The sequence below is a fragment of the Alexandromys fortis genome, unplaced genomic scaffold, assembly GCF_014885135.2.
Source record: "Alexandromys fortis isolate MF-2015 unplaced genomic scaffold, M_Fortis_MF-2015_v1.1 scaffold_43, whole genome shotgun sequence".
Taxonomy (NCBI): domain Eukaryota; kingdom Metazoa; phylum Chordata; class Mammalia; order Rodentia; family Cricetidae; genus Alexandromys; species Alexandromys fortis.
The window spans coordinates 2919780-2944076 of NW_026067928.1; the positions used below are offsets into that span (position 1 = coordinate 2919780).

Consider the following 24297-nt stretch of genomic DNA (forward strand, 5'->3'; position numbering starts at 1 on the left):
AAAAAAAAAAAAAAAAAAAAAAAAAAAAAAAAAAAAAACACCATAAGGACCTAGGATAAAAATAATAGCACAACGCAAAGACTTCATAACTGACAGATATTAAGCTCCTTCCTCATATCTGGAGTTGTGAGTAACTGGAACAGAAGAGGGCATGCAAAATATTAAAGTTTGTTTCTTCAGAAGGATTTTAGAAAGTACTCTTTCTATAACACAGTAAACAGCAAAATGTTGTGATGTTTTCCAAAAAAAAAAAAAAAAAACCTCTAACATCGCATCCTGAAGTGCAGCTGGCATAGTGCTCTCCTGTAACCTCAGCTGGAGCATCTCCAGTTCCCAGACAGCCAAGCTCAGAGGGAAATAGTCTCAGAGAATATTCAGGGATTGGAAATTATTTTAAATAAAAATAACTCCAGGCAGTGGTGACACACGCCTTTAATCCCAGCAACTGGGAGGCAGAGGCTGGTGGACGTCAGCGAATTCAAGGTCAGCCTGGTCTACAAAAGCAAGTTCCAGACCAGCCAGAACTGTTACACAGAGAAACCATGTCTAGAAAAACCATGAATGACTGAATGACATTAGAAAGCTACAGGAAACATGAAGGAATCCTGTTAAAGCTTGGAACTAAATGACAGAAGATTCCAGAGGAAATGACATTTTCAAGGAAGATGAAGCCGATGCCTCCAAGTCCAAGTTTGATTTCTAAGACACAGAAGTTATACTGTCAAAGCAGAGTACTTTTCGCCATAATGCTGAGAAAATTAATAAAGTAAGTAAGGTTGGATGAAACTCACCTATAATTCAAGCATCAGGGAGTCCATACCAGCCTGGGGTACACAGAGACTCTACGTCCAGCCTGGGCTAAATAATAGAAAAATGTTAGACGGTAGAGGGTTGGTATTAATAAAATGTCTATTGACAGGTGTTAGAAGAACAAATGGTTTCAAGAAACAATAAAACTGAATTGATGGGATGGTTCGGTGAGCTAAAAAGACACCTACCACTGAGCTCTGGAGACTTGAGTTTGATCCCTGAAGCCTCAACCGAGGCACACATGCATTACACATGCACGCACACATGCACACACATATACAATAAGTGCAAAACGGGCTTTAAAGAAAGAATAGAAGATAGAACTTGCCAATATACCCAATAAAAGAAATTTCAGGATACTAGCTATGCATCAGTCATAAAAGCAGTAGAGAATCCATCCTGATAACTAAGGTTGGTGTTTAAGCCTGTATATATGTATAATCCCAGTATTCAGAAAGCTAAAGTTAACAGATCCTGAGGCCTATCTGGGTTATGTAAAACATTCTAGTTAACCCTAGATCACACTAAAACCCTACCTGAAAAAGAAAAGAAAAGAAGTCTCAAAGAACAGCAAAATAAGAATCTGGATAATCTTGGGAACTACAGGTACTGCAGGGGAGGCTGAGGGGATCCAGAGTCATCCTTGGTGACAAAAGAAATTAGAGCAGCCTGGGCTACCAGAGACCTTGTCAAGAAAAAAAAATTACAAAATAAAATCCATTGTAACTGAATAAACTTAGCATTAAATCAGTGGCTGCATTCTTTACCACAGATTAAATAACTCAGTCTTGAAAGCCAAGTGAGTCTCATTAAGGCCCAGATAGCGGTAGGACTGTATTGGTGCACAGTCGTCTGTGCTTTGAGCAAGACATTGGCGCAGCAGGACGGAAGGAGGAGTCCAGCATTACAGGTACCCCCCCCCCCCATCTGGGTCCTGGATTCTAGGTAAGGCATCTAGTAGATGGCTCAAACTCCGCAGTCTGTTTTAAAATATCTGCTCCAGCTAGGTGGTTCTAAATAGAACTAGTGGCAGCCAGAAGAGAGAGCCTGTAGGGACTTGCTCTGACATAGAGCTGATATCTATAAACAGATCAGTAGCATGGAGCAGGGCATCCTTCTAGTTGGTGTATTGGCATGAAGATAAAACCATACCTAGTTCAGAGCCCACTGTTATTCTACAGATAAATAGAGGAGCGCACCACCTCCCTGGGGTTTGTATCTGGGGCATCAGTTTGGCAAGTAATCGAAGTAGCCACTAATGAAGACCCAGACATTTGTGAGGAAAAATAATAGGTTCGAGAAGACATCATTGCAAATTTTACTCTACATTCTTCAAAAAGTTCAGCAGATTAATTTTTCACTCAAAAGGCAAATTAAAATCCGTGTGACAACACTGTGAAGGCCAAAGGGAGGGGGCTTCCTGAGTTCAAGGCCATCCTGGGCTACAAAGTAAATGCCAAGCCAGCCTGACATCCTAGCATAGTGCTGTCTCAAGTAAGGAAATAAATATTCTGGAGAGGCAACTGGACAGGATGGGGTGTAGCTCAGTGGTAAAGTACTTGGCTGCGTGCACAAGGCCCTGGACTCAATCCCCTAGGACTGGACACATTAAAAATGGCAACTCTAGCCAGCTCCATTTACCATTTGTAAAAGGCTACAGAAATACCACCGCTAAATAAATGCTGAAGCTTTATACTAAGCTCACTGTTTGAAGTAAACTGTGATTAGTCATCATGGAAAACCATTCTGTGTTCTATTTCTCTGCCTTCTTCATTTTAGACTTGATAAGGTAAGAGGATGGTGTAAGAGGAAGGAAAAGATTACCAGGCTAAGGCTGCCTGCCATGCACAAGGCCTGGGTTTGATTTCTACCAATCGAATAATAATCGCTATTAATACTCTACTCAACAGATACGCCAGAAAACTGCAGTAGAACTCCACTGTGTCACAGTCTATAGGTGTGACAAACACACACCATGGGTTGTTTTTGAAGTTTCATGTGTGACTCCAATATGCAGAAGAACTAACAACCACTAGCCTAGAAAAGTCATTTGTAATGCTGAAAGTCATGGCATGTTTACTATTTTAAAAGTCATGTGCACAATTCTTGTACATTAATATTTTATTTTCTCAACTTTCCTCATATATGTATTATAATTATTCAAATATTTTTTTCTACCTAAAATAAATGTTTTCGTGTCAATCATTGTTAGTCTCTTTGCCAAAAATCACACTTGCTATTTTCTTGTTTTCATCTCTCAACAGGAATTTGCGGCCATGAAACAGATCATCATTAATATGTGTAGTAAACATTCTGAGAACAACTTACTTCTTTCTAAAGTGGAATCAAAAGGTGTGACAGAAAATCAAGCATCTAAGATTCTGAACATGCCAAGAGAACATGAAGACAATGTGTTTATACCCAAGCCAACACTATTTGTAAGTACAGCTAAAAATATTTAGAATTTAAGCTCTGGTTCTCACTAGATATATTTTTCTTCTCATTCGTATTTGTTTTAAATTAATTTGGGCAATATTAGGCAAAGGCCTTGCAATGTCTATATTAATCCCTTTCCTAAAGATGTACATTACATGAGTATTGGATTTTATGTTTCTAATTAGCATCTTGAACTTGACTAGAAATTCTCCTAATTCTACACCTTTCCTTCTCCCATCGACAGGAACAATCACAAGGGACTCAAATTTATTCTGCATGGTTTTTATCTTGTATAGGCACATGATTTAGGTGTCTGTCCATGTTCATAGGGACCATGTGAGCCACTGCTCATCAGGGGTTAGAGGACAACTTCAGGTCTCTCGTTTGCTGCTCCTGGCGCTCAGGCTTCCTGGGCGTCTTCAGTCTCTACCTCCTATGCCATCATAGAACACTGAGATTCTAGACTTGCATTGCTGCGTCCTGCATTAGTGGATTCTAGGAATCCACACTCAGGCCCTCACGCGTGTGTGGCAAGCACTTCACCCACTGAGCCGTCTCCCCAGACCATAATGTTTTAATTTACATGAGAATAAAAGGATGAAAAGTAGCACCTGCTCCCACTTACTTATAAATACTATGATGGCTCTTCCATAAAGAATACAAACAGTTCATATTAACTGGAGCTAGACAGAACAGTATACGCCTGCTTCATCAGCCACCTTGGGAGGCTTACGACGGGAGATTGTTAAGTTCTAGACCAGTGTGCTCAACTTGATGAGACTCTATCTGGAAATAACTTTTACAATAAAATTAAAAGGGCTTGATAACACACCTGTACTCCTGGAATATGGGTGGTGGGGAAAGGAGAATCAGGAATTCAAGGCCAACCTCAGCCGCATCGTGAATTGGAGGTCAGCCTGAAATATAGTGGAACCCTGTCTGGAAGAAAGGGATGGAGAAATGTGCAGAAAATACTTTAGGAAATATTAAAATGTATATGTTTCAACCAATACTACAAAAAGGAATTAAAGGGCAGCAGAAAACGAGTGGCATTTTTGATTACTTTATCATGGTTTTCAAAAAAAAAAAAAAAGGTGGGTAGGGAGGCTTAACTTGCCATCCTACAAGACTCAATATCAGAAAAAACATTTTAATATTCTAACTCAGTAAGTCCTTGAACTTCAACTTTTTTAAGTCCTCTAGATGCTTATAAAAACAAGTTGTGGGGGAGGGGAAACAAGGTGAACCCAGGCAGTGATGGCACAGGCTCTTAATCCCAGCCCTGGGGAGGCAGAGGCAAGCAGATTATCTTCTGTGAGTTCAAGACCAGTCTGATCTACAAAGCAAGTTCCAGGACAGCCAGAGTTACACAGAGAAACTGTGTCTCAGGAGGGAAAGAAAGAAAAAATAAGTTCAGGATTTGTGACCCCCGCCCTCTCCTTACACACACTGATCAGGCTTTCGAGATCAGTGATATGGAAGACATTTATAATCATATAATCAAACCCCCTTTCCTTTTCCTCCCATGCCAGGGACTGAACATCCTTCTTGCACACTTGTTCATGGCAAGGATTCTTCCTCTGAGGTACAATTCCAGCCCCTGGGTGTTTAGAAAGTCTCATAGAAGACTTTGCTAGGCTGGCCTCAAACCCCCACAGTGCTAGGATTATAGACCCAAGCCACCGCAAAGCCTTAACTCCAGTCTCTGTCAAACAATGGAAACCTATTGTCAGGGTCCATAGGCCAGGCTGATGGCAAGGAAAGCAGGAGGCCTCCTGTGAGCAGTCTCCACACAGGCAGCTTGGGAGTCCCAGCAGCCGTGGCCATGAGCTTCCCCGTGCACGTCAGCGGCTCTCCCTGTCCCCAGTTATGCTTGCTCTAGGTCCCAGCCTTCCTCTGACTCAGCCCTTTGTCTCCATGCCTTTCTGTGCCTTCTCCCCACAGCTACTGTTTCAGCACACACTTGCTGAAGGGAAAGAGATCAATTCTTTATCTCTCCAACTTGGTTGTCTTCTTAGCTCTTCAAACTCCATGAAATACTTGGGTAGGCAACTGAAACTCTGGAAAGCGAAAGAGGCAGTGCGAGCCTAGAGTTAGTGGCACCTGCGCACGGAGGTGTGCCCCTCACTCGGACACCTCAGTTCAGTGCTCAGCACTTGGGAGGCCCAACAGCATAGCTCACGTAGTGAGTTTCAGGCCAACCCGGAATTCGGAATGAGAAAACTTGTCTCAAAAAAAAAAAAAAAAAAAGATTAGATTTGTATTTCTAAAGTCAGAAATAATACTGTAGCCTCTTCCACATATAGTTTAGCAGTGAGCCCTTTGAATTAAAAAACTTCTGAGTGAGCTTGGAATGAGGGAAGGAGAGGCGAGCGATCCCAGACATTCTCATGTTTTGTCCATTATAAACCCAGACTGACTGCCAACTCATTGAAGTTGGGCCCTACCTGTGAAGACTTAGAAATCCATATTTGTGTCCCAGCCTGTAGCAGAGTAATTATGTCTACTAAACACAGCCTTTCCCTTCCTTAGAAGCTGGGCTGGTTAAACTCCTGGAGCCTTGATCTCCAGCTCGTTTTCTGGATCCCAGGAGCGATCCACCAGGTGTATTTTGTCCGCGTTTATCAGCCACTGTTCTTTCTAATTAACAGACCTTCTCAATGTCTTAGAATCCCCATGTTATAGATTAATGTTTTTAGCTGGCTACTTCTGGATGGCACAAAGGTTTTTTGTCTTATCAGTTAATCGACTCCAAAGTCCCCCTCTAACTAATGAATTACTTCTGGTAGATGCCCAGTTAATCTCTCATTGTTTCTGCAGCAGCTGTACGGGTGCCTCACAAATCTGGAGTACTTTGTTTTGGGACTTGTTAACACTGTACTACAATTAAAGTGTTTTTATTAGTTTGTACTGTTTCTCTATAAAATTATAAATATAATTAGCTTAAATGAGCACATAATAATTATGGCAGTGTTCATAGTAATAAAAGGTAATCATTAATATGTCTCAGTAATGTTACCTACATAAATAAATGAAAACTGGCTTCATCTGAAAGAAGTTCTGTGAGTTGTGAATTTAAAATAAGGACTCTTCTGGGCAGTGATGGCCTGTGTTTTTAGTCCAGCCTCGGGAGGTAGAGGCGGGTGGATCGCCTGAGTTTGAGTGCAGCCTGGTCTACAGAGAGAGTTCCAGGACAACCAGGGCTACACAGAGAGACCCTGTCTCCCAGGGGCTAGGGAAGAGGGGATGGTTAAGGACTCTCCTCACTTAAAAGGCTAATTGTATTAATAACTGAAGGAGGAATATCAAATTTAGTACACATAGCACCATTGTATGGTGGAAGGGCCAATAGAGATACTACTGTTCAAACATTTGAGGGTAGAATTACCAAAATAAAGACTAGCTAATTGTAGATCTGAATTATTGGGCCCACTTTATCCATTGTCTGTTTAATGTGAGAAAAGTCTTTATAAAGAGTCAATGCCTCTGTGAGCCCCATACAGTCTCTAATACATTTGCTTATTGTTATAGTTCTTTTAAAATATCTACTTCAGTATCTAACCCATATGCAAACAGCTGTTGATCTGTGGTCCATGTTATACTAACTAAGAATTGGTAATGGATTAGAAAACTTCTAGTATCTAGAAGGTAAAGCTATACTAGCAAACTAGTAATAGCACATCAGTAGCTAAAATATCTGGAAATGAATTACTAATTACTCATTTTACGGGAATCAGAAATCAACCTTTCTAAACCACTGTTATTCACTTGGCATTTGTTCACATTTTGGTGGTAACAAACTTAGATACTAGGGTAGATGAGAAATCACATATTCAGTTCTAATGTAGCTCAAAGGAGCATGAATTACAATTAATATATGACCAAGGGCAGAAGTTTGCCAATAGCCAGACATGATGCTGCATGCCTGTAATTGCAGCAGGAGAACCTCATCACAAGTTCAAGGGCTGCTTAGGTTACACAGCAAAACCCCATCCAAGCCAGGCAGTGGTGGGGTGTGCCTTTAATCCCAGCACTTGAGAGGCAGGTGGATCTCTGAGTTCAAGGTCAGCCTGGTCTTCAAAACGAGTTCCAGGACAGCTAGCACTGTTACATAGAGAAACCCTGTCTTGAAAAACCAAAAAAGTAAGGAAGAAAGGAAGGAGGGAGGGAGGGAAGGAGGGAGGGAGAGAGGGAGAAAGAAAGGAAGGAAGGAAGGAAGGAAGGAAGGAAGGAAGGAAGGAAGGAAGGAAGGAAGGAAGGAAAAAGGCCTCAGCATACACGTTGTCTCGGGTGATAACGCTGACTTTGATCAGGTGTAGCCCCACATGCCGGTCATCCCATCAGTTGTGAGGCAGACAGGAAGATTGCCACAAGTTCCCAGCCAACCAGGTCTACATATAGGATCTAAAATAAAAATGCATTCAAGTTCGTAAAGCTAAATGTGGTACTTCTGTGTCTTGCTAATTGGGCAGTTGCTTAGAATTGTAAATGTTGCCCATAGTTCTCTCTGGTTAGTTACAGCATGTTCTCGCCCTACTTTCATACATGTTCTTTCATATTGCTTAGGATAAACACTTAGGTATGACCGCAAACCTCATGCCCAGTACATAGAACTGAACAGTCTCTGTCATGACACATCCAAACCATATTCATTCATTTCCTTGTGCCGAGTAATATTATACACAGTAGGTTCTGAGACTATTGTTCCTCTTTACATTCCAGATGGACATAGACTATAAATCAACACACAAAAGTAGATTGAAGCTTTCTTCTTTTCACAATAAATATTTGAAGGGATTCACTCTGATTTGAACATTACACAATTACATATTGAGAGGTTTCACTCTAATACCTTACAGTCTAGTAGGGGTAGGGTTATAGCTCACAGGTAGAGTGTTAACCTGGCATGCACCAGGCTCTGCCTGCATTTGATCCTCAGGACCACGGAGGAAAAAAAATATCTATCTTTATTGCCTAAAATTCAGAGCTATGTTGAAGCGCTGGGCCTGATAAGCCATAATCCTATCCCTCAGAAGGCAGAGGTAGGAAGGTTGCAGTTCAAGGCAAGTCTGGGGTGCATAGTTAGACCCTTTCTGCACAGCACATAATAGACTACTGTACAGAATTACAAAATACAGAAAGCATGGTGCAGAAGAGCAAGACAGGAAGGAGCAGGAGGGTTGAGACGGTCTAACCTCCTGAAAAGGCGATGCTTGCCTGGAAGGAGGAGAGCCTGCCCAGCTTCTGCGGGAACTGGACTCTCTCCATCCTGTCCGCACGCATAGTACGGAGGAGGGTTTTGTTTGTTTGCTTGGCTTGGCTTGGTTTGGTTTGGTGTTGGGGTTTTTAAGATAGGGTGCCATTTTATAGTCAGGGTAGCCTCATGTGGAGCACAGGTTGGCCTCAAACTCATAGCAAACCTCCTGCCTCAGCTTCTGTGTGCTGGGAATATAAACATGAACCTCCACAGTCACCACCTGGAGTGATTTTTAAAAGGCAGTAATCTGATAAACTAGATTCTGGTGAAAACTGGCTCTGCTATTAAATACAGAAGGCTATAAAATGAGAAATATATAGTAAATGTGTGACCAGTTTAACAGCAGTCCACGTAACTAGCACTGGAAACAGAACATTGTTCCAGTATCACTCCCTACCCCACCCCCACTGCCAGGGTCTTAGGGATCTGAGGATGGCCTGACACTGGTGTAGAAGATAGCCGTGGATGTTTGTGCATTGCCACTTCCAGTGCACATGGTGCTGGGGATCGAACCCAGGACTCTGTGCATGCCAGGCAGGCTCTCTGCCGTCGGAGCTGCATCCCCACCTCCTAATGCTGGTGTGACAGATACATGCCACCAAGCCCATCTTTCAAGGCATTTTGTTTAAAAACTCCCATTTTCCCTTTTTTGCTATACAATAAAATATATATAAGTTCAGCCATATTAACTACATTACATGTATAGTTTAGTAGTATCAAATATACACAATCTTGTAAAATCTCTACCTTGATCCTTTAAATAACCCCCTTTTCTTCCTTCTCGCCGTTCTACATTCTGCTCCTGTAAATTTCACTAAATCGGATCTATCTTTCTGTGGCTGGTTTATTTCACTCCGTGTAATGTCCTCAAGATCCATGCCTGTCTCTAAAACAACTTAGTTTTAACTGAGCATGGTGGTCCATGGCTGTAATCCCAGCCCCTGGGAACCAGAAACAGAAGGATTACCCAGGAGTTTGGGGGCATCCTGATCTACACACTGAGCTCCAAGCCAAAGAAGACCACATAGTGAGACCCTGCCTTCGTCTCAGGGGACATTGCATTACTCACTGGGGTCACTGTCGTGCACATCCCCAACAAGAGCACAGGAGGAAGATGTTCTGGCTCAAGGTTTTGGAGGTTTTAACTGTGACCACTCTGCTGTTTCCCAGCATGTGAAGCAAAGAATCATAGCATTGGGGGCTCATGGCTAAGGCTGCTGATGGCAGTCAGGGAGCAGAGCCCAAGGCAGGGACCAGAAACATTGAAAAGCAGGTTCCGGTGACTTCCTCCAGCCAAGCCCCACCTCCAAAGTTAACACTACCTCTCATGTAGTGCCATCACCAGGGACTAAGTAGTCAACACAGGGTGAACATTTCATAGTCAAACCATAACTGTCATTTAGAACTATACACATTCTTTTGAAGGTATCTGTTTATTCCTAAGGTTTACCTTATTCTATACACAGGGCTCTGGGTGGTGGTGGTGCATACCTTTAATCCCAGCACTTGGGAGGCAGAGGCAAGTGAATCTCTGTAAGTCTGTGGCCATCCTGGTCCATGAGTTCCAAGACAACCAGTACTGTTGCACAGAGAACCCATCTCAAAAAAACCAAAAACCCTGATTCTATACACATGGTTCCTGCCCAAGTGCCCCATAGCGTAGCAGTGAGAAACTGTGTGTGCACTACAGCGTGATGCACTAGATAAAAACAAGTACAGAATATTGGGAGTGTCAGCTTTGTCTTCCCAACTCTTGCTGACAGTAGTGCAAGACGAATTACTGAACTGGAAGGGAAGAAGATGTGGAATTTTATGTTAATTTAGGGCGAAATTAGCAGATACTGATGGAAGAGAATTGACAGCTATAGGAATAGATGGAGACGATGGGACCCCTCCCCATGAAAAAGGATAGGGGAAGAACACATGCCAGCCAATTGAAAGTAGCTAAAGAGTCATAAAGGAAGCTGGAAGGGCACTTAACTGCTTGCTTTCTTGCTTTTTTTTCTTTTAGACCAACAAACAAACAAACCCAAAAGACAAAACAAGCAAACAAACTGGGTCTCTCTGTACATTTGGCCGACCTGGAACTCTATAGATCATGCAAGCCTAACTCCCGGAAACCTGTTATCAGAGGCCGCTAATTTGTTCCCTGCCACCCAGACTCGAAATAATCATACAGAAGCTGTATTATTTTCAATACTGTTTGGCCAATAGCTTAAGCATATTTCTGGCTAACTCTTACATCTTAAATTAACCCATTTCTATTATTTTATATTTTACCACAAAGCTCATGGCCTAGGCAAGGTTCCAGCTGGCAGCTTGCGTCTTTCTACATTGACAACTACATGGCTTCTCCTGACTCCACCTTCTTTCTCCCAGCATTCAGTTTAGTTTTCCTCACCTATCTCTATTCTGCCATGGACAGGCCCAAGACAGCTTCTTTATTCATTCACCAATAAAAGCAAAACATACACAGAAGGACTTCCCACACCATTTCCCCTTTTCTGTTTAAATAAAAAGGAAGGCTTTAACTTTAACATAGTAAAATTACATATAACAAAACAGATATCTAGCTAGAATTATAGCTACAATATTTATATCTACTTTATCTTTTATCATAAGCAAGGAAAACTATAATTATAGCTATCTATTCTTCAACTCCATCAAAAACTCCAAAAGGATATAATAGTACCTAAGTAAACAGGAAGTACATTATAAGCAACTTCCAAAACTCTAGAATTGACAGAGATGTCTCACTGCCTGGACAGTTTCTGTATTGTTGGGGCATTCATCTTCAGCCTAGAGGCCCATAGTATCCGGAAGACTTTTCCACAAAGCAGGAAATTTCAAAGACAGTTCCACCTATATTCGCAATTTGTCAGTCAATTTTTCTGTGTCCTGCAGAATGTCTGGCAGACTCTTTGGTGAAACAGGAACCCTGAAGGACCATCTCACCTTTAGGCAAGTTCAGCAGTCATTTCTCTGTGTGTTCTGCATGTCCAGTTCATCAAGCAGTCCAGGCAAGAGCAGTTTCTTGCCCAAATGGCTAACAAACTACATAAATAGCCTCTTCAATGCCCATCTTCCTCTTGAAGTAGATTGGTACTTCCAGAAGCAGATTTGTCTGTCTCATGTCATAAAAAGTCCTAACCTCCTAAAACATTTTAAATGCCATATTCTGAAGGTCTCTGAAAGATTTGAAGAATCCCTCTCTAACTGAAATATGTCTCTATATATCTAGAAAACATGACTAACATGACTACAAGCTTGTCTATTATGGACGACTATCTATTAACCTATATTTCTTAATTATACATTACATTTTTAAATGAGCTGCACAAACATAATACCTTAATCAAGAGCAGAAATATAACAAAATTGGCTTTAAATTTATATCAATAAATCAAGATCCATACCAGTGCAAATTATTCATCTTTATAACATAACACCCTTTAAATGTAAACAAACATTTATAAACAATCATTTAGGGAATTTGGGTGTAGTTCTTTCTAAACTGCTTCTTGCTTTTTGCTGGGCAAAGTATTTTTAGGTGGTGTTCATGGCAACCTTTCAGAAGATCTTGGTCCATCAAACCACATTAGTCTGGAAAGATTCCACAGGTTCTCATCTTCTGTGGAAACAAAAGAAGAACCTCTTTTCCAAAGCAACAAATCCTTATACCCAAATTTTGAAGCCAAGGTAACCTTTAAAAAAAGTATATATGTTGGTTTAGCTTAGCAGCCCATACAATGAAATGTCTCTCTGTACTTAGTTCCTTTTCTGGTGGCTCCATGGCATCTCTGACTCCACCTACTCTCTCTATATATATCTCTTTCATCCTGGCTATATTCTGTTAAGCCATTGACCAAAAATGCTTCTTTATTAACCAATAAAAAGCAACACATATACAGAAGGATTTCCCACACTAGAAACCCACCTGCCTCTGCTCCCAATTGCTGGGATTAAAGGTGTATACCACTATGCTTGGCACTAACAACCTTCCTAACAAACATACCTCTGTTTTTCTTAGTAAGATAGGGTCTTATGTATCCCAGGCTTGCTCAGACTCACTGCATGGCTAACAATAACCTTAAACTCCTGATCTTCCTGCCTCTGCCTCTCAGTGCTAAGACAGTGGGCATGAGCCACCACACCCAGCCCAAATATACCTATTTTGTCATTGTTTGAAGCAGGGTCTCAGTTTGTAGTCTAGACTGACCTAGAATTCCTGCCCCAATCTCCTGAGGTGTACACCACAATGCCCCAGATAAAAACATCCCTTAATTTGAATCTTAAGATATAGAGGAAAGGGGGCTGGAGGGATGGCTCAGTGGTTAAGAGCATAGCCTGCCCTTCCAAAGGTCCTGAGTTCAATTCCCAGCAACCACATGGTGGCTCACAACCATCTGTAGTGAGGTCTGGAGATACACACAGACAGAATATTGTATACATAATAAATAAATAAATAAATATTTAAAAAAAAGATATAGAGGAAAATAAGATTTTATAGAAATAGATTTAAAACTAAGTTCTTCCTAGTACTAGTTATGATCAAATGTCCACAATACACAGAAATTATTTTTAAATGTGATCTTTAAATCGTGATTTGAATCCCAATCAACACAGTTCCAAGACAATCTGTTTTTCCTTTAAAAACTAAAGCTTTTTAAGAAATATTAATTAGATATCCAAAAAATCCAATATCCAATTTTATTCAATGTCAAAAGTTGGGTTTATATAGGGGCCAGCTGCCAAATACTCTCATTAATATAGATCGCATTTAGATGAAAAGTTAGCAGCAGAGATCTGTTTGATCATTAAAACAGCCCTTATTGAGCATCATTTTATGACTTCCCACAGAGAATGCTTATTAAGTAGATGATTCAAGTAAACAACTGGGGCTGGATATGTGGCTCAGTTAGTAGAACACTTGCCCAGCATGCATGAACCTGTGGAATCAGCCCCGGCACTACATAAAACCAGGCACGGTGGCTGTGCCTGTGATCCTAGTCCTGAAGGAGTCCAGGCTTCGTGGGGATCATCCTCAGCTGCATAGCTGTCTCCTGCTGTGCTTCCTTGGGAGGACGAGGTGGTCTGATGTAGCACACATTGTGTCCATGCTCCACCTCCCAGCTGCTGGACTACGCCACAGCCCAACAGCATAGGTAACTTAAGGCCCACGTTGACGGTGCAAAGCTGTCTCAACAGCAATAATAATCCATCATAAAGGCTCCAGGTCTTTAAAAGGGAGCCAACAAGATCCTGAGGTTTCAGGGCAGGCATCCTGAGTAGGGGCGGCTTTGAACGGTGGCCTGAGGCCGGATGGTTACCACTTTGAGACTAGTTCAACCTAACAGCAAACTGTCACATAGCGGAGAGGGGGACAACGGGGAATACGGAGTACTTATGTTGAGGTTTAAGTGTTTTACATGCACTATGCCACTGACTCTCCTAACCACCCTCTGGAGCCTATCGCTGTACCAGCCTAGGCCCTTAAAGCAAACATGACAGGGTTGAAGAGACTGCTCACAAGCACCTGGAAACCAAGAGAGGAAACAGGACCGCTACATCTTTTAAGATGTGAGTTGACTTATAGCTCTCAAAACAATACTAGGTCCAAATAACTTAACTGGTAAATTCTACCAAACCTTTCCAGATGAAGTCACACCAATTCTCCTTAATCTCTTTAAAAAGCAGCAAAAATTTCGAATTTGGGGGTCGATAGAAAGGTAGAGTGTTTGCCTGGCATGCCGGAAGCCCTGGGTTCCAGGCCCAGCTTCACACCAATCAGGTATGGTAAAAGAGCCATTTTCTAAGCACTTGGGCAAAGAAGACAGGAGTATCAGAAGTTCAAGGTCATTTGGGGCAGTTTGTTTAAAGCCAGTCTGGGTTGTATGAGACCTTGGAGAAGGGAGAAGAAGGGGGAGGGGGGGCAGTTACCAACCTGTTTTACAAAGCCAGCCTTAATCATGCTTAGTGCTGGTATGTAGTTCTCTGCATCGCTCCTGCTTATAAGCATTTGATTTAATTTACTCATTTTTTTTCTTTTCAGACTAAAACAGATGCACAAGAATGGTCCAAGAACCAAAAGATGAAGGCCTAGTGTTTGGTGCTGGAAAAAGCCAGAACGTAACCCTAACCTAGCCAGGCCCCTCCCTCCGCACTGCACCCCCAGCCAGGCCCCTCCTTCCACACCACGCCCCCAGCCAGGACCCTCCCTCCGCACTGTGCCCCCCAGCCAGGCCCCTGCTTTGGAGTAGAGTGTGTACTCCAGAAGTGCTGTCTCTGTTGGGGGAAAAACGTTCATTTTAATCATGTACTTGACATTTTCAAATATAAGTAACTTAATGTTTATTTTAACTAATGTTAAATTAACAAATTTCAGTATAATCAATATATAAAGTACAAATAGTCGTATGCTTTATATTTTGGTTTTATGTATTTTGTTATAAAATAAATGCCTTCTATCCTCTAACTAGATTGTAGAGTTTTCATAAATAGAGAGTTCTTCATAAGGGTTTGGCTTGTAAATATTTTGATGAATAAAATTCCTGGACTATATAAATTCTGAGATCACATAATACAACTACCCAAACATCTGACATTCTTTAACACTAAGAACCATTTGTGGCTGGACAGTGGTGGTACATACCTTTAGTCCCAGAACTTGACACAGAGTCAGGCAAATCTCCGTGAGTTTGAGGCCAGCCCAGTCTACAGATCAAGTTCCAACACAGGTTCCAAAGCTACACACACATACACAAACACACACACAAGAAAAAAAAGGGGGGGAACCCTGTGTCTAAAAAAACAAACAAACAATAAAAACCATTTGTGGGGCCACAAAACCATCTAAAATCCATGCCAGAAACCCAGAGGAAAAAGGACCTGATTCCCAAAAGCTCCTGTGCTCTGGTTATGTGCACCATGGCACATGTGCACCCGCATACATACGAACAGCACGCTACATACAACACACTAAAGTGTATAAACTGATAAACCTTGTTTTTCTTTTGTGAAGAGGGGTTTCCCTTTGCTTGTCTTTGAAAAATCTCCCTGTGTATCTGTGGCAGGCCACTGTGTAGTCTAGGCTAGCCTCAGACTCACCTAGCTCCCAGGTCTGAGATTAAAGGTGTGTACTATCACACCCCTGGCTCTTAAAAAACACGTTTTGGTGTTCTTGGCTTTTTCCTTTATATTTCTGATGTGGGAGTGATTTCTTACTAATAAAGAAACTGCCTCGGCCCTCATAGGACAGAAAATTAGGTAGGCGGAGTAGACAGAAGAGAATGCTGGGAAAAAGAAGCTTTAGTCAGTGAGTCGCCATGATGCTCCCACTCCAGACAGACGCAGGTTAAGATCCTCTCTGGTAAGCCAGCTCGTGGGCTACACAGAATATTAGAAATGGGTTAGAACAATATGTAAGAGCTAGCCAATAAGAAACTGGACCTAGCCGGGCCAGGCAGTGTTTGAAAGAATACAGTTTCCGTGTAATTATTTCTGGGTATAAACTAGCCATGTGGGCGGCCGGGTGCCGGGGACGCAGCCCCGCCGCTCCTATTTCAACATATTTCCTATTCTCATTAAGCAGGAAAGTCTGATATCTGTGGTGAAGTAACAGTTTGCTGAGAAGTCTTAACATTGTTAATCAGGGGGCAGTGCCAGGCACACATCAGTTCAGTGGGAAAGGAGCAGTCGAATTTGTTCCGTCTTACCATACATGTTCCCTTAGGTATGTGGTCATGCCTAAAATCCCAGCCCTTGTGTGGGGAAAAGGAGAGGTCTGGGGCTGTTAGTAGCTCAGTGGTAGAATGAAGGCTTAGCCTGCAAGAAGTGTTCAACTCCAGCACCATGGAGGAGGACCCGCAGCAGCAGCAGAAGAACACACTGGGCATGGAACTTCGGGTGTTGAGCTAACAAGAGTTCAGCACTGTGCTACATCACCAACCTACAGCATACAAACAACATAGACAGATATGTCATAAGGCAAGATTACAACAAAGATTTTGTTATTTCCCGCCTCAGGTGCTGGGGATTGAACATAGGGCCTTGTGCATGCTAGACAGGCATTCAACTGTATTACCTCCCTGGCTTTAGAGGATGGACCTTAATTGACTTTGCTTTTTACTGTAGAAATAGACCACTTTTTTCTATCAAATGGAGTCAGTGTTCCAATTAACTGAACAGACATGGTTAGTTTTATAGACAGGCAGACTGAAGTTCTGGACAAAACCAGGGATGGACCCACCAGGAGTCCTCAGGGGGGCAGCATTTGTTTGGTTTGAGTCCACAGGCCAGGCCTCAGTTTACACCGGAAGTGTAATATCTGTGTCCATGTGGAGTCTTCATTTGTTTCTTTCTTTGCTTTAAAATGAGCTTTGGCTGTGTGGCCCTGCCTGGCGGGGAAATCACTCTGCAGATAAGAATTGCCAAAAATTTGCAGCGATCCTCTTCCCTGTGCTTCCGGAGGGCTGGGATTACAGGTGCACACCTCCGTGCACGGTCTCTCTCTCCTCTTATATCCGACTATGAAGTTACCAAAAATATTCAACCCCCTCCCCCCAGGCCTTTTCTCTCTCCATTTTGTAATTAATGCATAGACGAGAAGTTTCTGCCCTGTGCTCAGGTACAATATGCCAGTACTTAACAAATACTTGTCTCCCATCCACACTGCCCCCTTTAACACCTGCCTCCTTGACAGTCCTGTTCACTGTCCCATTGCTCCTTAAACTTAACATGTCCAGAGCTGAACTCCCCTAGCTTGTCTTCTGGTGATGTCATTTTCAATAACTCATATACCCTACCACCAGCTGCAGTGCATCCACAACCCGCCGTCATCCCTGACCCTTCCTGTAGCTCCCCCACTAACCCCAGCCCTCAGGACTCAAGTGCCAAGCCCTAATGGACTATATCGCCAAACGGTTATTTTTTTAAAGATTTATTTATTTTTGTTCTATGTGTATCGGTGTTTTCCCTGGATGTATGAATGTGTACCACATGCATGCTTGCTCTTCATGGAGTTCATTGGAAGGTGTAGGATTTCCTGAGCAAACACACAATAGTGGGAACCAAACCTAGGCCCTCTGCAAGAGGAGCAAGTGTTCACAACCGTTGAGCCCCAATCCTGTTTTGTTTTGTTTTTTAAACAATGAATGAATGGATATTTCCAAATGCACATAAGAGTGAAGGGAAACCGAGGAGAGAGAAAATCACTATCTCAATTATAGTAATGTTTGTGGTATAAAACCATCAGTGCTCACTAAATGGTGTTTGAGCTGGATGCCTCTGGGGATGACTAGGCTTTCACACTAGTAGTCAAGCCCTGTAACACTAGGTCAAGTCAGACTGGCTTAGCTGAGGCTAGCCTTGAATTCCTTCCTTCCTCTTTCAAGAGCTGGAATGACAGGAGTGTGCCTCCGTGGCTTAAATTACACCTTTTAAAAAGGCGCACTAACTGTTTTACTCAATGAGAATGTTTTCTTTCTTTCTCTCTTTCTTTCTTTGGATTTTTTAAATTGATTTTTATTGAGCTCTACATTTTTCTCTGCTCCCCTCCCTGTCTCTCCTCTCCCCCTCAAGTTCTTGCAAGATCCCCCAAGCTCCCAATTTACTCCAGGAGATATTGTCTTTTTCTACTTCCCGAGGATGTTTTTCAAAAGAGGAGAAAGTACTTGGGGCAATCACAATCTAGCAAGTTCTGACAAAGCCAATGATTTGGGTAACCATTACCAGGAATGCAAAGCAATTAGATAAAGGATATCAGAGACTCTGTCACCTGACTTCCAATCAATCTTATCATCCATCAGTAGAAAGGAGACAACCAGAAAAGACTCTTGGTAGGATGCTGTGAACTCAAAAACAGCGCTTGTAAGTATCCTTGCAAAATAAAGTTTCAAACTGGCCCAGATCAAGTCTTCAAGTCAGATATAACTTCCAGTCTTTGGGCAGAACAGAACACGGAAATGCCAAGTTAGTGTCGGTAGCTCAGTGGTGAAGGGGCTGCTTAGCATGCACCAGAGAACAATCAGCTCCGAGGAAGAAAGGTTGGCTCAGGCCCAGGGCCTCAGAGCTTTCAGTCCAGGGTGAGTTGGCACCATTGTCTTTGGGCCTGGGGTGGGGCTGAGCCCGCTGGCGGGGTCACATGACCAAGCAAAGCTGATTGCCTCACCACAGCCAGGAAGCAGCAAAAGCATCAGCTTGGCCGGGCGGTGGTAGCACACGCCTTTAATCCCAGCACTCGGGAGGCAGAGGCAGGCAGATCTCTGGGAGTTCGAGGCCAGCCTGGGCTACAAGAGCTAGTGCCAGGACAGGCTCCAAAGCCACAGAAAAACCCTGTCTCGAAAAAAAAAAAAAAAAAAAAAGCATCAGCTTGGGCAGTATCCCTTCAAGTCCCTCCCTCAGTGATGTAACCTCCTTCTACCAGACCCCACTTCTTAAAGGTTCCATTGTCCCTCTAATGCTGCCACATGTCATTTGGGGGATTTAAATTTGATGATTCTGACATCCTACTTACTGTATGAGTGAGGCACCTAGGACTTAAAATTTGAGGCATCGTTGTCTTCAAGTGTTTTCGGAGAGCCGAGCGTGTTATTCTCTGCAGTCTAGAACATTTCTTTTTCTCTCCCATGTTTCCTTTGTTTGAGTTTTGTTTACTTGTTTGAGACATGATTTTATGTGGCCCTTACTGACTTTGAACCCTACACCTGCAAGATAGCCCTGAACTCCCTGCACCCACCTCCCAGGTGCTGGGATTATAAGCACCTATGTCACTAGGCCTGGCTGCTGTTTTCTTAAGTCTTTTTTAAGTAATTATTTTTAATATTATTTTTAACTAATATTTTTTGAGGATTATCTGAGATAGGAGAAACCCTCATCAGAATATATTGTATGGAAAAATGTTTTCAGTAAAAAAAATATTGTATTTACTCTTTGAAAAGTATATATACTTACATATAAATATATGTATGTATATTGATCATAATTGCCCCCAGTATCCTCCCTACACGATCTTCCAGCATCATATAATCATAGTTTACACTGCACTGCATTATAAGAAATCAATTTTATAAGTAGAAAACATACAATTGAAGTAATTATGAGCTGAAAGCCAGTGGGTCATGTTTTTTTTAATAATTATTTATTATGTATACAATATTCTGTCTGTGCGTATGTCTGCAGGCCAGAAGATGGCACCAGGCCTCATTACAGATGGTTGTGAGCCACCATGTGGTTGCTGGAAATTGAACTCAGGACCTTTGGAAGAGCAGGCAATGCTCTTAACCACTAAGCCATCTCTCCAGCCCCCGGGTCATGTTTTAATAAATAAAATTCAAGCTTTTTATCCAGGTAAGGTAGGCATACTATAATCTCAGTATTTTGGAGGCAGAGGCAACAGGATCAAAGTTCAAGACCATCCTGGGCGACACAGTTAAAAACAAAACTGTAAGTGACCAGACAGATGCGCCTGGCTTTTACCCCAGCTTAGTTTTTCATTGGTGTAATGGCTGCAATCTTATCATTAAACTGTACATCAGTGACAACTTTTTAAAAATCATTTACTATTTGACCAGTTAGCTCTTTGTCTACAGCACTGCAGAACTCATCTCTCTTTCAGAGTAGAAGTACCAGGGGCCTTAAAGGCTCGTGCGCTGGCATAGCCTTAGCCTTCTCAGTAAGAAGAATCCAGCCTGTTCTGCCTGTCGGCCAGAGTGGCGCACACCTGTAATTCCAAGAACTGGGAGACAGCAGCAAGGACTGATATAAGGATGAGGACGGCGTGGACGACAGTGAGACACTGTCTCAAAAACCAGAGCAAGGGCCAATGAGATGAGTCATGGCGTCAAGATGTTTGCAGTCGAGGCTGGCAGTGAACTGGTCCACTGCTGTCCGAGAGACCCGAATGGTGAAGAACTGAAGGAAAACTCGAACTCATTTCTAAAAGTTATACTCCTGGCTCGTTTGTCAATTTGACACCATCCAGGGTCTGTTGGGAAGAAAGAACTCGAGAAAGTGCCTCCACCAGACTGGCCTGTGGGCGAATCTGTGAGGCTTTCTCTTAATGATTCATGTGGGAGGGCCCAGCCCACTGTGGGTAGTGGCACCCCGGGCATGTGGTTTGCGGCGCTATAGATAACAAAGCAGGCTGAGCAAGCCATGAAGAAGGCAAGCCAGGAATCACGTACGCTGATTCTAACACTTGGGAAACTGAGGCCAGGGAATATTGGGTACTGGACCAGCCTGGGCTACAAGTGAGAGTCTGTCTCAATAAAACAAACAAGTGGGGTTGTGGGGAACCCACAAATATCAAGAATTTTAAGATATATATATGTATATATATATAGTATAATTTTCTCTTGTTTTTAATAATGCCCTGTCGGGATGCCCCCACACCCGCTTTAAGGCAGCACGTTCCTGTGAAGTACTAGCTGTGCTAACTACACTTCTGCTCAGACTCTGAAAGGCGAGCGCTATCATGGAATAAACAAATCAAGAGCACACATACCAAAAGGACTAAATGCAACAGAGTCTTGGGTTCAGGTCATGCTGGGCTCGAACTTCTAACCCCTCTTCCCGTTGTCTGAGTGCAGAAGTAGCAGGTGCTGCCCTGCCACACTCACTAAAAGAATGCTGTCCACCCACCCCTATACTGGAGACAGAGCCAAGCACCAGAGAATACAAGGTAAGTGCTCTGCCTCTGGGAAATAGCCCCTCCCCCTTTGAATTGAAAGAGAACATTAGAAAATCGATCACAAAACCCAAATATATGCTTGGCTGCTATCAGTAGCAGAACACTTGCCTAGCAAGTGTAAGAGGCCCCGGTTGCCATTTTGCCATTATCTGCTCCAGGGACTCCACAAGAAAGAAAGAAAAAAAGAAAGGAGGGAGGAAGAGAGAGAGACAGACACAGAGAGAGAAAGAGAGAGAGAGAATGAACCACAAGCCTTGCCATTTTATCTAAATACACCGAACACTTTTCAGTTCCCAGAATTTTATTCAAGCTGAAGCTAAACCCAGGACAGTAAAGAGTGTTTGTCATAACTTTCCAAAGGATTCATAAAACCCTCTTCAATTACATATTTCTAGTCTTTAGGGAAGGGACAAGTCCCCACATCGACCAGGCTAGCCTCAAGCTCTACAAAGTCAAGGATGGCCTTGAACACCTGACTCCCTAGCCTCTACCTCCCAAGCACTGGGATTGCAAGCTTGTACCACCAGCCCCAGCAGTGGCCATGACCTGGCACTGTAGCCTCGGCTTCCTGGGGGCTACAATTGCTACTGTGAGCTGTCACAGAGCCTTTCTTTTTTCCAAACAAGTTCTTATATATTTATTGGTAAGCCAACCTACTAGGCAGAATGGGGGAGGGGGGCGGGGGAATTATATTCCCAGAAAAACACATCCAACTCAACAAGATAATGGGGACATTTTCAGCTCAATACGTTTCGATGGCAGTGGCCGTGGTACCGCCTCTGTGTGGGTGCCTTCTCGCATGCAATGCCTGTGGACCGTGCTTGGTTCTCCAGTCTCCTCTTGGAGGGGGGCTTTAGGTGACCTCTGGTCTCCATCTGCTTCCATCAGGGGATAGATAAGGTGGTGTCATAACTTTATTTCTTTTGGTGGAATCCCTTATGCCTGAAAAGTCTCCTGAGAAGGAGGAATAGGGCCCCTGTGTCAGCAAAACAATGGGAAAGGGATGGGCCTCGGGGGCCGGTCTTGGTCTAAACTGCAAAGTAAAGCTCTACAAATTTCCCTCTTTGTTCTTAGCTGGCGGCTCCTTTCTTCTTAGCTATCATTGTTCGTTCGGCTGAAAGTCTGATAACAAAAATTTTAGGCCAGTGGCCACTTTGCTCAGGCTCACTGTTTCTGTTTGAAGCCATGGTCAGCATTCCTAATGAAAAGCCACAATGAACTCTTGTTAAGGGTTGGTCTGTTTTAGAAAACAAGGTGGGACACAGCCTCTGTTTGGGAGGGCACTTAGTTAGTGGAGGCAGTTTCTCACCCTAACAGAAAAGTATATATCAAACCTGAAGGCTTGTGTTTCTGAACGCTTGACAGCCACCGCCCAAGAGGACAGGTTGTGGTGGTGAGATAGAACAAAAGCCTTCACAATGACCAGCATCCAGCCATGCATCTGGAGTTGGTAGCCGATGGGCACAGTGGACTCTGCGCTAGCTCACAGGTTCCGGACTCCAGGAGACAACCTGCTTCTCAAAATCAAGCCCCTTCCAGGTCAGCCCCTCTGCATTCTTTGTCCCTTAAACTCCCCAGTTTGTTTTCCCTGGGTTCTTCAGCCCCCTTCTGCAGAAAATGCCACCCTCTGCCTCCTGTCTGATTTCCTGGGGCCGCAGGCTATCCCAGCACACACAGAATGGAAGAATAGAAGGGACATAGAACACATCCGATCAGAATCAAGCTTTGCAGAACACTGTCTCCGGGATGCGCGTTGCCAATGCAACTATTCATTTTATAGGGTTCATTGGAGCCCTGCCCCTGCCCACCATCCCTTTGTCTCTCTTGTTTCTCTTTCTCAGCTCACACATAGATAGATCTTAGCCTGGAGCCTGTGAAGTCACTCTCACTGACTTCACACACCTTTACTCTACTACTGATAAAGACACCCTAAGGACAGGCTCCTTTCAGCTCCAGGTTTGAAAGTGTCCCTCTGTGGTTATGACAAGCACAAAGGCAGGAGCATGGGGCAGCTGGTCACAGTGCTTCCACGATCCAGAAGCGGAGGTGTGTGAACACGGGCATGTGGTTTGCTTTCTCCTTACCCAGCCAGCGTCTACTCAGCTCAAGGAGCCCAATTCAGAAACTTCCTCAAAGACATGCCCAGGGGTTTGTATCCATGGTGAGTCTCAACCCTACCAAGCTGACAATCAAGATGCTTTCATGGTGATTCTCAACCCTTCCAGCTGACAATCAAGATGTTTCCATGGTGATTCTCAGTCCCACCAAGCTGACAATCAAGATGTTTCCATGGTGATTCTCAACACTACCAGTTGACAATCAAGATGTTTCCATGGTGATTCTCAGTCCCACCAACCTGGTAATCAAGATGTTTCCATGGTGATTCCCAGTCCCACCAACCTGGTAATCAAGATGTTTCCATGGTGATTCTCAATCCTCCCAGCTGACAATCAAGACACACCAACACACCCAGCAAATGATTTATACCTACACCTACTTCTCCCTCGTTCTTTTGTTGTTTGGTTTTGTGTTTTGAAATGGGGTCTCACTAAGTAACCAAGGATGACCTTGAACAGCATCCTCCTGCCTCAACGTCATTCTCAGCATCAAAACAGCATGCATTAGATGCAGTTCTTGCTGTGGTTTTGTTGTTGTTGTTGTTTATTCTTGCCCAGGTTACCCTGGAACTTTCTGTAGCCTAGGCCAACTTCCAACTCTCCTCAGGCTCTTAGTTCTGGAATTGCAGACATGAGCTGCCATGCCTCGTTTAATTCTGATATTTTGATATCCCTCTCTAAGAGATATATATGATCTCACTTATATTGCTTAGTGTGGGATAACCCACAATCATAGTATCCAAGAGGCTGAATCAGTAGGGTCATGAGTTTGAAGCCAACTTGGACTATAGAATGAGTTCAAGGCCAACATGAACTATATAGTGAGACCAAATCCCAATTAATAACAACAAGTATTATCAAAGTCATTTAAATATATGCAAATTAATAGAATGTTTGCCCAACATATTAAAAAAAACGCAGGTTTCATCTCATATGGCAAAATGAATACTAGTTTTCCTTTTAATTTATTTTTTTGTGGGGTTTGCTTG

General features: G+C 43.0%; 1 protein-coding gene across 6 annotated transcripts in view; it reads left to right on the forward strand.

Moving 5' to 3' along the window:
- The window catches only part of Pibf1 (progesterone immunomodulatory binding factor 1), a 161362-nt gene extending 146390 nt beyond the window's left edge, over positions 1 to 14972 (forward strand). For 5 of the 6 annotated variants that reach the window (XM_050144590.1, XM_050144594.1, XM_050144593.1 and 2 more), the window contains 2 exons: positions 3075 to 3248; positions 14556 to 14972. In XM_050144590.1, the coding sequence (XP_050000547.1) occupies positions 3075 to 3248; positions 14556 to 14606 (225 nt within the window). In that variant the 3' untranslated portion in view covers positions 14607 to 14972. Of the gene's footprint in view, positions 1 to 3074; positions 3249 to 11407; positions 12203 to 14555 lie in introns of all 6 variants that reach the window. The other variant, XR_007592168.1, reaches the window with a different exon arrangement.
- The last annotated feature ends 9325 nt before the right edge of the window (positions 14973 to 24297 follow it).